Raw genomic sequence first — 13523 nt, 5'->3', positions numbered from 1 at the left:
TCCCACACACCCAGGGAGAGGGACCCTGTGAGGGGGGGACCCTGTGACTTTGCCCCTCGAACATCCAAAGGGGGGGACCCTATGACCCCGCCCCTCACACGCCCACGGGGGGGAGGGGAATCCTGTGACCCCGCCCCTCACACGCCCACGGGGGGAGAGTGGCCTGGCCCGGGACCCCCCCCGACCGCAGAGCGTGGGAACCGGGCCGGCCCCGGGGGGGCGGAGCCGGGCTCGGAGCGAGCGGCCGGGCGCCCCCTGGCGGCCGCGCGGGGAGGCGGCGCCGCTGTCCTTTGTGCTGCAGCCGGGCATGTGGCCGGGCTGCGGCGGCGGGCGCCCGGCGGCGTGAGGGCGGCGGGCCGGGGCCGGGGCCGGGGGCCGGAGCCATGGGGCGGAGGCGGGCGCTGGTCAGCGCGCTCAGCCTGTGCCTCAGCCTGTGCGCCCTGGGGCTGCTGCTCACCGCCCTCCTCACCGACCACTGGTACGAGACCGACCCCCGGCGGCACCGCGCCGGCTGCGAGCGCCGCGCCCAGCGCCCCCGCCCGCTGCCCCTGCCCCTGCGCCGCCGCCCCCCGCGCCGCGCCGGGCCGCCCCCCGGCCCCGAGCCCGCTCGCCGCCCCCCGGCGCTGCCGGGGCTGGGCGTGCTGCAGTCCGGCTGCGCCCGCCCGCTCTTCGCCAGCTACGCCGGCCTGTGGAGGAAATGCTACTCCCCGGGCATCGACCCGCACCTGGACAGCCTGGTGGAGAGAGGTGAGGCAGCGCGGCACGGGGCAGCGGGCACCTCCCCCCCCGCCGCGGACCCCCCCTGCGCGCCTTGCACCCCCCCCCGCGCGCGGCCCCCCTGCAGACCCCCTCGGCGCGCCATGCACCCCCCCCGCCGAGGCCCCCCCTGCAGACCCCCCCCGCGCGCGGCCCCCCTGCAGACCCCCTCGGCGCGCCATGCAGCCCCCCCGCCGCGGCCCCCCCTGCAGACCCCCCCTGCGCGCCTTGCACCACCCCGGCGCGGCCCCCCTGCACCCCCCCCGGCGCGCGGCCCCCCTGCAGCCCCGCCCCGCCGCGGCCCCCCTGCAGACCCCCCCTGCGCGCCTTGCACCACCCCCGCGCGCGGCCCCCCTGCAGACCCCCTCGGCGCGCCATGCACCACCCCCGCCGCGGCCCCCCTGCAGACCCGCCCTGCGCGCCTTGCACCCCCCCGGCGCGGCCCCCCTGCAGCCCCCCCCCGGCGCGCGGCCCCCCTGCAGACCCCCCCTGCGCGCCTTGCACCACCCCCGCGCGCGGCCCCCCTGCAGACCCCCCCGGCGCGCCATGCACCCCCCCGCGCGCGGCCCCCCTGCAGACCCCCTCGGCGCGCCATGCACCCCCCCGCGCGCGGCCCCCCCTGCAGACCCCCCCTGCGCGCCTTGCACCCCCCCGCCGCGGCCCCCCTGCAGCCCCCCCGGCGCGCGGCCCCCCTGCAGACCCCCCCCGCCGCGGCCCCCCTGCAGACCCCCCCTGCGCGCCTTGCACCACCCCCGCGCGCGGCCCCCCTGCAGACTCCCCCGGCGCGCCATGCACCCCCCCCGCGCGCGGCCCCCCTGCAGACCCCCTCAGCGCGCCATGCACCACCCCCGCCGCGGCCCCCCTGCAGACCCGCCCTGCGCGCCTTGCACCCCCCCGCCGCGGCCCCCCTGCAGCCCCCCCCCGGCGCGCGGCCCCCCTGCAGACCCCCCCCGCCGCGGCCCCCCTGCAGACCCCCCCTGCGCGCCTTGCACCACCCCCGCGCGCGGCCCCCCTGCAGACCCCCCCCGGCGCGCCATGCACCCCCCCGCGCGCGGCCCCCCTGCAGACCCCCTCGGCGCGCCATGCACCCCCCCGCGCGCGGCCCCCCCTGCAGACCCCCCCTGCGCGCCTTGCACCCCCCCGCCGCGGCCCCCCTGCAGCCCCCCCGGCGCGCGGCCCCCCTGCAGACCCCCCCCGCCGCGGCCCCCCTGCAGACCCCCCCTGCGCGCCTTGCACCACCCCCGCGCGCGGCCCCCCTGCAGACCCCCCCGGCGCGCCATGCACCCCCCCGCGCGCGGCCCCCCTGCAGACCCCCTCGGCGCGCCATGCACCCCCCCCGCGCGCGGCCCCCCCTGCAGACCCCCCCTGCGCGCCTTGCACCCCCCCGCCGCGGCCCCCCTGCAGCCCCCCCGGCGCGCGGCCCCCCCTGCAGACCCCCCCCGCCGCGGCCCCCCTGCAGACCCCCCCTGCGCGCCTTGCACCACCCCCGCGCGCGGCCCCCCTGCAGACCCCCCCGGCGCGCCATGCACCCCCCCGCGCGCGGCCCCCCTGCAGACCCCCTCAGCGCGCCATGCACCACCCCCGCCGCGGCCCCCCCTGCAGACCCCCCCGCGCGCCTTGCACCCCCCCGCCGCGGCCCCCCTGCAGCCCCCCCCCGGCGCGCGGCCCCCCTGCGTGCCTTGCACACACCCCCGGCGCGCGCGGACCCCGGCGCGCCTTGCTTACCCCCCCCAAGACCACCCCCTGCGCGGCCACTGCCCGTCTTGCACCCCTCCCACACCACCACCCCCTGCGCGACCAGAGTGCGCCTTGCACCCTCTGCACGGCCACTGTGCGCCTTGCATCCCCCCCCAACACCACTCACTGCGCGGCCAGCGTGCGCCTTGCACCCCCCTCCCAAAACCACCCCCTGCGCGGCCAGCGTGCGCCTTGTATCTCCCCCCATCCCCTCCCCCGCGCGGCGCTGTGCACCTTGCAACCCCCAACACGGCCCATGCATGGCCAGTGTGCACTCCGCATCCCCATGCAAGCCACTGTGTGCCTTGGACCCCCTGTGCACCATGCACCCCCAACTTCCCCCTGCATGGCCACTGTGCACCTTGCACCCTCCTGCATGGCCACTGTGTGCTCTGCACTCCCAACATCCTCCTGCATAGCCATTGTGCACCTTGAACCCCTAACACAGCCACTCTGCGCCCTCACCCCCTTCATGGGCACTATGCAGCATGCATCCCCAGCCTTGGGCACTGTGTACCATACACTTCCTGCATGACACTGTGAAGCATACACCCCCAGCACCTCTCTGCTTCGGCACTGTGCAGTATTGTGCATTGTGCCTCATGCAACCTATCACTCCCAGTGCATGGGTAGTGCACATCCCACCATTTCCAATGCACAGGCACTGAACATCTCACCACCCCTAGTGCCTGGGTACTGTACATCCCACTGCTCCCATGATATATGGGCACTACACACCCCTCCCACCCCAGTGCTTGGGTGCCACACAGCAAACACCCAACCTCCCCTCCCCACAGTGCACAGCGCTGCACACCATGCACCCTTCACAACCAGTGCATGGTTGGGTACAGGGCATCCCCCAATGCACCACCCACCAATTTTAGGCAGCATGTACCTCCTCACCACCAATGAAGAGGCAACATGCACCTCCAAATGCATGTGAATTATGCACCCTTAGTACACCATGGACTCCCAGTGCATAGGTACTTTACACCCCCCAGTGCCTTCAGTGCCCAGGCACTGTGTGCATCCAAGATTCCCCTGCCCAAACACCATGTATCCCCTGACCTAGGAATGCATTGGCACTGTGCACCTTTAATGCACCATACTCCCACATCGCCTATGCATGGCTACTGTGGATTATGCACCCCCTAATAAACCTATGCACCCTCTTACCCACCAATCCACATGCACCTTGGGATGTTCTCTGGCCCTTTCAGCAGGACCCTCAGCACCCACCCTCCTCTGGGATTGGCTGCCAGTGCTTTATGTGCAGGAGTAGCTGGCCACTCCTTACAGTAGCTACTCTTCTACTGCTCCCACAGTTACGCTGCTGTGCATGTCTGAGCATATGTTGTCTAATATTAAGCAGGCCGTTTTCTATTACTTCTCTGGGTACCTGAAGCAGCCTTCAACAGGCCTCCTGTACTTCTCCTCTTTGTGTAAAAATATGCACTGGTCATCTAGTAGAACCTCTGTTCCTCCTTAGTGAAAAAGACAAATGTAGCCCAGATAATAACACTTCTCTCCCTTCAGAAATTAAAAGGAATAGTCAACAAACATTTGCATCATTTGTCACCCCAATCTGAGATGTGACTTTTCTGCTTCCTCCCTTTATTGTCATCTGTTAAATTAGACCTTTGTAGAACAGCCAAGCCTTATGTCACATACATATGGGCTAATGTTCTTCTTTAGTACATATTGGGGAATAAAGATAATATACTTGTTTTATGTTGCATCAATAGATTATACACATATTGACATAATGCTGGTTTTTTGTTTGGTTGCTTAGTTGTTTTGTTTTTTCCTAATATTTAACTCTGATATTATATAAGTATTATAAACCTTTTAATTACACCAACAAATAATGTGTAATATACTATTTCATGCTCAAAAGGGTGGGCAGACATCACTTTATCTTCTTTAGCCACTTGTTTAGAGGAATAGGGTAGTTAGTTATATTGTTAACATTATGTGGAGTGAATGTTGCACAAAATATCTGTAACTTAATGAAACATTTCAAAGGTGTGCCTCTGAAGACACAAAATTTTGTTTACCAGATTGGCCTGAGAATAAGGTAAATAGCTTTCATTATGGCAATGAAGATGCACAGTTAAGTGCTGCATTTCATACCATCTTAAGCCAAGCAATACACTTACAAATTAGTAGAGAAATGCAAAAATACATATTGCTTTAAGTGTTCTTATGCTCATAATCAGCAGACTCATTGTTGCATTTCATTGCTTGTATCTTAAGGGATAACATTTTGGATTTGGAGTCAGCTACACCCTAGAGCACATGCAAATACCTTCCCTGGGATGGATGTTGTATTTTCAGGGCCAGCCCTGCTCATAACCCATTCCCCATGCCTCTGTTTATACCCAAAATGGCTTTTGTTCTCTGCAGCCAACATTCTTGGCTTCTGATTAAAGTCCAAGGGCCAGCTGCTCCGCTTGTGTAAATTGGCATCCCTCCATTGACTTCAGTGCAAATATGAAGATTTACACCAGCTGAGGATGCATCTCAAAATGTCCCAGAGAGTATCTTTCATATATTAATATGTACAATGAGAGAAATCCCAAAGGCCCTGCATTGCCTCTCTCTCTCCAGTCTTTCACTGGTGTGTCCATCCCGTTAATTCCTGACTAGCATGAGAGGACCTTTTATAGATATTCCCATAGAGATGAACCCTAATCTAAACACATAATCATTGTGTCTGCAGACAGGTAACTTCTTCCTTTCAATAAACATCACTGCTCTCTCAGGCATAGGCCTCTTCCCTGAGACTCATATTAAGTGTGTTAGTAACAAATGCGTTTACAGTTGCTTACCACTTCAGAAAAAACACCTTTGCCGCATAGTTAAATGCATCCCTTTATTTTCCATATACTGTCTCCTTTTAGTTAAAAAGGGTTTAATCTGTTTTAATAGTAAATTAAACTAAAAGGACATCAGTAACATTTGGTCCCCAGTTCCTGCCATCCCATGTGGCCAGCTGATCTCCCACAGCCAGTACCTCTTGAATGTCACCTTGACTGAGTGTCCCGTGTTTGCTCCTCTTGTGCATTTCACTAGAGGTCAGAAGAGTGTTTCCTTTTGAAAATAGACTGTTACTGGGGCAAATTCACTGTGGTCCGAGACCTAAAAGTATCTTAACTAAAAACATAGTGAAAGGGAACCATTGTGGTGGGTGGAAAATAGTAAATTCCAGTGCTCCAAGCTGAGGTCACTTCACACCTCACTGGCTAGGTGCTGATAGAAGGGGTTCACAAGGAAGGTTCCAAATCCTCTGGGGTATTTAGGCACCTAACTTTCAGTGAAACCAGTGGGAGTTGGGCCCCTAAATGCCTTTGAGGATGTGAGACAAAGTTCACATATTGGGTTCAGCCATCTCCTTCTTTGACTCCCTCTCCATCTAGCTCTCATGCTTCCTACAATTCAGCACCTCTCCAAGTAGCCTGGCTGTCTTCTGACCTGTGCCTGATGCCCTTGGCAAGGGAGGGGGAGGGTTCTTACTCAATCCCCTTCCTGGGTGATTCACTTTCAGCTCCTCATGTAATCAGTTTAGTTTCATTATTATTTATATTGCAGTAGTATCTTGAGGCCCCGACCAAGAGCCGGACTCCTTTGTACTGGACACTGCATGCACTCACAGAAAGAGAGAGAGAGAGAGAGTAAAGAAAGGTTACTTACTGGTAACTCTTGTTCTTTGGGAGTTCCCTCTGTGCAGTCATACCCTGGGATTGACTCCCTCTCCTCTTGGCGAAGCCAGGGCACATTAGCCCACAGGAATCACAAGTGGGAAATGCACAGGGCCCCTCAAAAAGGAAACACTCCCTGCCCCCAAAGAGCTGACCATCTAAATAGACAAGACAGTCACATCTGACCCAGGCCCTGCCCAAGGATAGGCTGCTGCAGTGTGTCTAGGGGTGTGTCACTGCAGAGTGCTTACGGAATGCTTCAGTGCAGCTAAGCAAGCAGCCCTGGTCCGGCTGCAGCTTTGCCTCATGAGTACCACAGAATTGCTCATGGTTTCTCTGTCACGAAGCCTTTCACTGATGCTATGCAACCTGTCACAATGTCATTGAGCTTAGTGGGTAAGGGCTGGATCCTGACAAGTGCTGATTACCCCAAGCCCCACCTGAAATCAGTGAGAGCTGAGAGTGCTCAGGACCTTGCACCATCAGCCCGTAAGAACAGCTATGCAGCTGCAGGTCAGGGCAGTACACTGGGCACTTCAGCTTCCTTACAATGGAGCCAGACTGCCTTATTGCAAAGCAAGCATGGGGTTATCCGTACAGGGCCAGGTATTGCTGTTAAAGCAACAGCCCCTTTTGGGGAGTGCCAGGGAAGATCTTGTAGGCATTTGTTCTGCTGAGAGCACAGCCAGACAGGGGTGCCTCTACATGTGCTGGGGGAGCGCGCACAGGAGCAGCAGCTGCTTCATACAGTGACATGGGTGTGTCATGTGTTTTCCCACCCATCATAGATCCACAGGGTTGGTGCTGTGTCCCCAGCTTTGGACTGGTCTCTAGGAGGAACCCCTTCAGTGTGCCAGACCCCTTAGGGGTCTCCCTTTTCCTCCAGGTAAGCCCTTTGGCTTCACGACCGCCTTAGATTGGACTTCTGGGCCTGCAGAACCTCTGCTTCACACCGTGAGCTCTGTTCAGCGAGTCCAGCTGAGACAGACCCCTGATGAAGACTTGTCCAATCTGCAGGGGTTCATGCACCTCGCCCATTATTTGCAGTGACACTCACCCAGCGTTGTCCAAACAATCGGGTTTATTAATCATCTGGAACACAGCATAGGAAGTCCTTAGGGTAGTCTAGAGAACTGAAGGTTAAAGCATAGGTCATTCTGGTTAGCCCAGAGCGCAGCCAAACTGTAAGGAACCCCTTGATTCAAGGTCTCGCTCTGTGTCTGACCTCCTTCATCAGACCCCAGGTGAGTCCCGACTCCTTCCAGCAGCCAACACTTATCTCCTAGTTTGTACCTCTCCAGTCCTTTGATCTCAAGCTGGGGGACTGTTGTTCTCTAAGGAGAGAGGGAAGTCCTTATCCAAGAGTCATTGGTTGCTACGTCCTGTCTGTATCCCATTGACTTTCAATGAGATTAGGGCTCCTTATTGCCTACATCTCTTTTGAAAAATGGACAGGCTCCTAAATCACTTAGGCACTTTTGAAAATTTGACCCCAAGTTCCTGGGATCCTGTGGGGCTGGATCTCCTTCAACATCTTGTGGGGGGAGAGGGCTTCTTAGAAAAGGCCCCAGAGTGAACGCAGACCAGCGGGTGGATGTGTGCATGTGCATGTGCACACACGGGTGAACTCTCCCAGCCCGAGGAGCTTGCGCCTCTCTCACTAGCATCAAGCTTCTGCCATTTGTAGGGAGAGGTGGCATTGGGTGTTCAGAACTGGAAGTGCAGGGTAGAAGCTGTGAGGTAGTCTGTGGGCACGGGAGAGCAAATGGAGAGAAGACACTGTGGACTAATTATATTAGAAGACAATTTACAGCCTAGCTATCAATGTTTAACACAGTATTCTCTGGGGGAACCTGCTTGGTTTTTAGCAGGTGGGTTAATGAAGTCTGTTCCTTCCTTTCCTGAAGGTATTGTTCAGAGATGCACAGCTATCAAATACCACTTCTCCCAGCCAATGCGCTTACGAAACATTCCGTTCAATTTAACCAAGACCATCCAGCAAGATGAGTGGCATCTGCTTCGTAAGTACATGAATTGTCAGCCTCTCATCTGGGGATGCACAAGATTCTCCATAATTCTGTCAGTGTTTCACATGAAAAAGCAAGACAACGTGCTGGTCTGTAGATAGGGTTTGCCATCCTGAATCAGACCAGGGCTCTGTCTAGTCCAGTAACCTCTCTCTGGCCAGTGGCCAGTATCAGACGCTTTGAAGAAAGGGATAAGAAATCCCATAGTAAGCAAATATGGAATAACCTACCTACAGGGAAATATCTTCCTAGCCCCCATCCTTTACAGGTTGGCTTATGCCCTGAAACATGGCTGTTTATATCCCTTCCAAATCTTTTTTTTTTTAAATTTTAAATCCCATCTGATGTAACTCTGGATGTTCTTGTTATTCAGATAATTGATCAGTCTTTTTTTGAATCCTGGTAAACTCTTGGCCTAAATTATATCTTGTAGAAATGAGTTCTACAGGCTAACTGCACAATATGTAAAAAAGTATTTGCTTTTATCTATTTTAAATTTGTTGCCTTGCAATTTCATTAGATATCCCCTCATTCTGTGTTATGAGAAAGAGTAAATAGGAACCAACTCCTGGTTTAATTTTTCTGTACTGCTTATTATATTTTACACCTCTGTCAAGTCTCCTCTTATTCCTCTCCTGTCTGAACAGTCCCAATCTTTTCCTTCTCACTTGAAAGTTAATTTTTTTCATGACCCTAATCATTCTTGTTGTCTGTCTCTAAACCACTTGTATTATCTGCTGTGTTCTCTTAGATAGGGTGACCAGAACTGGTATTCCAGGTCAGGTCACATCACTGGTGCTCGTAGTGACATAAGAACACTTTCAGTATTAGTTTCTGTTCCATTGCATCTACATCTAAACATTTTGTTTGCTCTTTTAACCATTGCTACACACTGAGGAGGGTGGTTTAGTCAGCTATCCACTCTGGAGCCCACATCGTCTTCCTGAGTGGTTACAATTAATTTAGAACCCAGCTTTGCCTATGAGTGGCTTGAAAGATTCTTCCAATATGCATTAACTTGCATTTGCCAACAGGATTTGTAAATAGTTCCTTGCCACTCTCTTTTTCACTCTAAGCAAAAGGGTGATGTTTAATCTCTGCTCTACTTCTTATATGGAAGCAGATTTAAGAAGAATCACGGCTGGTTTTCTGGGCATGGCAGCTGCTGTTCTTCTCTGTGGATGCATTGTAGCGGCAGTCAGTTTCTTTTGGGAGGAAAGCCTCACACAGCATGTGGCAGGCCTTCTATTCCTTATGACAGGTATTGTGCCATCTTTGTGTGCTAATTACAAATGAAGCCCTTGATTAGGTTTCTCTTTGGTAGACTGTGCTTGTTATCCATCAGCAGAGAACACCTTCCTTTGATCTTTCCAGTTAGAACTGACTTTCCACTGCTGCTATTCGGGCAGACATCAAAAAAGCAGGCAAGATTTTACTGAGTACTGTAAGAAAACAGAAAGGGATCATTTAATTTCTTCTTCCAAAAAGGGAATAAAAAGTTTGTCCTTCATGCTGCATACCTGTGCCTGGGAGAAAGAAGGGGTAAGGGCACTCTGTTACAGCGCTTGCACACACTATGCAAACTCTAGGACCGGGCGTGCAGGGGCAAGTGGGCATTGTGCCATTGCTTACTTCCCTGCTTGAGCATGTGGATGAGGAAGAGTGGGCAGAGCCTTGGCTCCTTGCCTTCAATTTACCAGCCAGCAAACCTGAAACAGCATGGGGGGAGTGTCATAATTTGCTGGGAAATGATTTCTTTCCAAAGCAAAGAGGGAGGCTGAGACTAAATTGTGTTTGAGTTATAACATCTGCCAGGGCTATTCCTGGAGGGGTGCCGTTTACATCCCCTCTTTTGCACAAGACTGGGTCTAAAGACAAAAATCTATCCTTAAACTTCACATGTTAGTGGGGAAGATGAGGGAATAGGTTTCCCTCCCGCCCCATTCCTTCTTCTTAACTCTGTCCTTGAAACAACAAAGAAGAAGTCTAAATTACAACAAAAGCATCAGTTGTAGAGTTAAGTCAGCGTAACAATTTTATTTTTGTCCCAGTCATTTATAACTTCTTGAAACTTTCACCCCTCATGTTACTGTTTTCCATCATTGGTCTTTTCCTAAAAATGAACTTTTTGGGGAAGTTTGAGGAAAAGCGTTCAGTTGTTTTTGCAGAGTGAAGGTGGACAGGTGTTATTTGGTTCGTATTATTAAAAAAAAAGTCTTTCAATTTTTTTTTGTAAATAGCAAAAATGGCAAAGGGTAGGAAAGGTTAAATTCATTGTGGGAAAAGACCTTAATAAGAAGCAATTATCTTCTCTAATCTGGAGGAAATTTATATTGATTTGACCAAGTTATTAACCTCTGAAAACCACATTTGAACATGCACCTAAGATTTTATTCCATAAACTTGTAAAGTGCAAGCTTAAGGAAAAATTAATTGTGGCTGGATGTGTATAGCTAATTTCACTGCATATTGAAAAATCTAGCCCCGTAGATTGCTGCAGACGCAAGAGGGACACATTGGACAGGGAGAGGAGCTCCTGCAGACAGATGTGCAGTGGCTGAGAGGCGAGGACCTCACTCCTCCACATCAGAGCTATGCTAGGGAAGGCTGGCTGGGGATGCATGTTTGAGTAAATTACATGCACGGACTAGATTTTGTCAAGTTCATACAAAACTATTGCCTCAGCCCTCCATGGATCTTGTGAGGTGTGAAGGGGCTGTTCTCAGCCCTGGGTCTTAAGGAGTGCAAGAAGAGAAGTCTCCAATCTGAATATGTTAAGCAGGCCTCATGAATCCACAGGTGGGGCACTTAACATGCCTGCTCTAAAAGAATTCTCCTGGGGTAACAACTGCAGCAAACCTTAAACTGCTTGTAAAAACGGAGACCTTTTTTTCAAGTATCAGAGTAGCAGCCATGTTAGTCTGTATCCGCAAAATGAACAGGAGTACTTGTGGCACTTTAGAGACTAACAAATTTATTTGAGCATAAGCTTTTGTGGGCTAAAACCCACTTCATCGGATGCATGCAGTGGAAAATAAAGTAGGAAGAGATAATTTATACACAGAGGACATGAAACAATGGGTGTTATCATACACACTATAATGAGACTGATCAGTTAAGGTGAGCTATTACCAGCCGGCGGGGGGGGGGTACCCTTTTGTAGTGATAATCAAGATGGGCCATTTCCAACAGTCTCTTGTTGGAGTCTGTTTTTTAAGTTTTTTTGTTGTAATATTGCGACTTTTAGGTCTGGAATTGAGTGACCAGGGAGATTGAAGTGTTCTCCAACTGGTTTTTGAATGCTGAATTGGAATTAATTTGCAAACTGGACACCATTAAATTAGGCTTGAATAAAGACTGGGAGTGGATCTGTCATTACACAAAGTAAAACTATTTCCTCATGTTTATTTTTCCCCCCCTACTGTTCCTCACACATTCTTGTCAACTGCTGGAAATGGCCCATCTTGATTATCACTACAAAAGGGTTTGTTTTGTTTTGTCTCTCCTCTCCTGCTGGTAATAGCTCACCTTAATTGATTACTCTCGTTATAGTGTGTCTGATAACACCCATTGTTTCATGTTGTGTGTGTATATATCTCTCTTCCTACTGTATTTTCCACTGCATGCATCTGATGAAGGGGGTTTTAGCCCATGAAAGCTTATGCTCAAATAAATGTGTTAGTCTCTAAGGTGCCACAACTACTCCTGTTCTTTTTTCAAGTAGAAACTACAAGAAGTTACATTAAGTTCATAATTAAAATACAGAGCCAGCGCTCAAAGACTTGTATAGTCAGATAAGACCATGAAACATTGTGAATGCCAGCATTAATACCACATGTTCTATCCAAGTAAGAAAACAGCTTTTGCCTAGTTTTTTGATTTATATAAACTATTTGTTTAACAGGGGTGTGTTTGCTCTTTTATTTATCCCAGACTGTATAAATCTACTAACCCTGAGAATATGTTTTGTTTGCAGGAATATTTTGCACTATTTCTCTGTGCACTTATGCAGCAAGTATATCATATGATCTAAACCGCCTACCAACATTCATATACAGTCTTCCTAATGATGTGGAACATGGATACAGCTGGTCTATGTTTTGTGCATGGTGCAGTTTAGGATTTATAGTAGCAGCAGGATGTCTTTGCGCTGCTTATCCATTCGTTCACAGGACCAAGATTATTAATCTAAAGTCTGCCAGAAACTCTTCTGTATGACTGATTCTCAGAAGATGGTCTTCTCTAGCCTTGTTCAGTGACAGGCGAACAATATTGTTCAAGGACTTACCCCAACAAAGAAAAAAGTGAAAGGAAAGTTACATTCAGGATTCGATGCACCAATACCTACCTGATCCTTCAAAATCTACTAGTCAGGAAACAAGAGAAGTTCTGTTTCCTAGCAGACTGAAATCAAATAGAGGAAACACCTTCCCAAGGACAAAAATAGTGGGGGTATTAACTGCTTCAGTCAATATACTGTGTATACATGTGTCTGAAAGGAGATGAGGCTATTCACACAGGAAAAGAGAAGGAAAAGCTGTGATGAGAATTTAGGGCTATTTCTATTTTTCAAATGTTTGTACATAAAGTAACTTATCAGAGGGGAAAAAAAATCATTGCCAAATGAATCTTAGTCAGAAAAAAAATGTTTTTCTTTCCCTAGGATCATACTTAATACACTTTAATGCAGCTTCTTCTGAACTTTAATTTAGGGGAGGTTTGTTAGTTTGTTTTTTGCTGTCAGATAGACCCAGTCTCTGTCCATGTACCCCCTATGAATGTTCTTTGTCAAAACAAGATTCCTGCTTGGTTTTATTTCCCTTTGTACTTTATAAGTAACCAAAAAATGTTTATTGCTTATATAGATGAGAGATTCATCCATTCCCACTGATATTGTTAGAAGTCACCTCTGTTGTGAAGCTTCGGCATCTTTGTGTTAAACTACAATTCAGTAGTAAAACACCTCCCTCTACGAACAGCATGCTTGTGTTGAGTAGAAGTTAGTGGCTTGGGAACTGGGTTTTCTCTTGATGGTGATGTAATGATTCATACTCGGGGTTAAGATACAGCAGGATTTCTAGTGATAGGGTAGTCGCAGATCCATTCGAGTGCCCCTCTTAGTTCTCACCAGACTTCTGTCAGAGGCAATCCAGCCTCTGGCTCCTAGGTTTTAAGCCTCCAGACTCTGAACCAGTGCTCCCACCCCTCCCCAAATGAGCTCTACTGCCCCTACCTGCAGAGGCATAAACATCCTTCATTTACAACTGCAGTGTGAAAGCATGGCACAGTGCAGTCTCACTCC

General features: G+C 51.7%; 1 protein-coding gene across 1 annotated transcript; it reads left to right on the top strand.

Moving 5' to 3' along the window:
* The first annotated feature begins 335 nt into the window (after positions 1-335).
* TMEM178A (transmembrane protein 178A) lies at positions 336-13199 on the top strand. Its single transcript, XM_038397343.2, has 4 exons — positions 336-747; positions 8102-8215; positions 9345-9482; positions 12198-13199. The coding sequence occupies exons 1-4, from the start codon at positions 384-386 to the stop codon at positions 12437-12439; spliced, it is 858 nt and encodes a 285-aa protein (XP_038253271.1). The 5' UTR covers positions 336-383; the 3' UTR covers positions 12440-13199.
* The last annotated feature ends 324 nt before the right edge of the window (positions 13200-13523 follow it).

The sequence above is a fragment of the Dermochelys coriacea genome, chromosome 3 (assembly GCF_009764565.3).
Source record: "Dermochelys coriacea isolate rDerCor1 chromosome 3, rDerCor1.pri.v4, whole genome shotgun sequence".
Lineage (NCBI taxonomy): Eukaryota > Metazoa > Chordata > Testudines > Dermochelyidae > Dermochelys > Dermochelys coriacea.
The sequence above is the reverse complement of the archived record's forward strand: the minus strand, read 5'-3'. Positions and strand labels throughout refer to the sequence as shown.

Excerpts from the sequence above, each read along its gene's own strand:
- TMEM178A (XM_038397343.2), top strand. The coding sequence starts at position 384 with ATGGGGCGGAGGCGGGCGCTGGTCAGCGCGCTCAGCCTGTGCCTCAGC. Across the intron at positions 748-8,101 it reads GGACAGCCTGGTGGAGAGAG|GTATTGTTCAGAGATGCACA; the intron begins GTGAGGCAGCGC and ends CCTTTCCTGAAG. Across the intron at positions 9,483-12,197 it reads CCTTCTATTCCTTATGACAG|GAATATTTTGCACTATTTCT; the intron begins GTATTGTGCCAT and ends TTTTGTTTGCAG.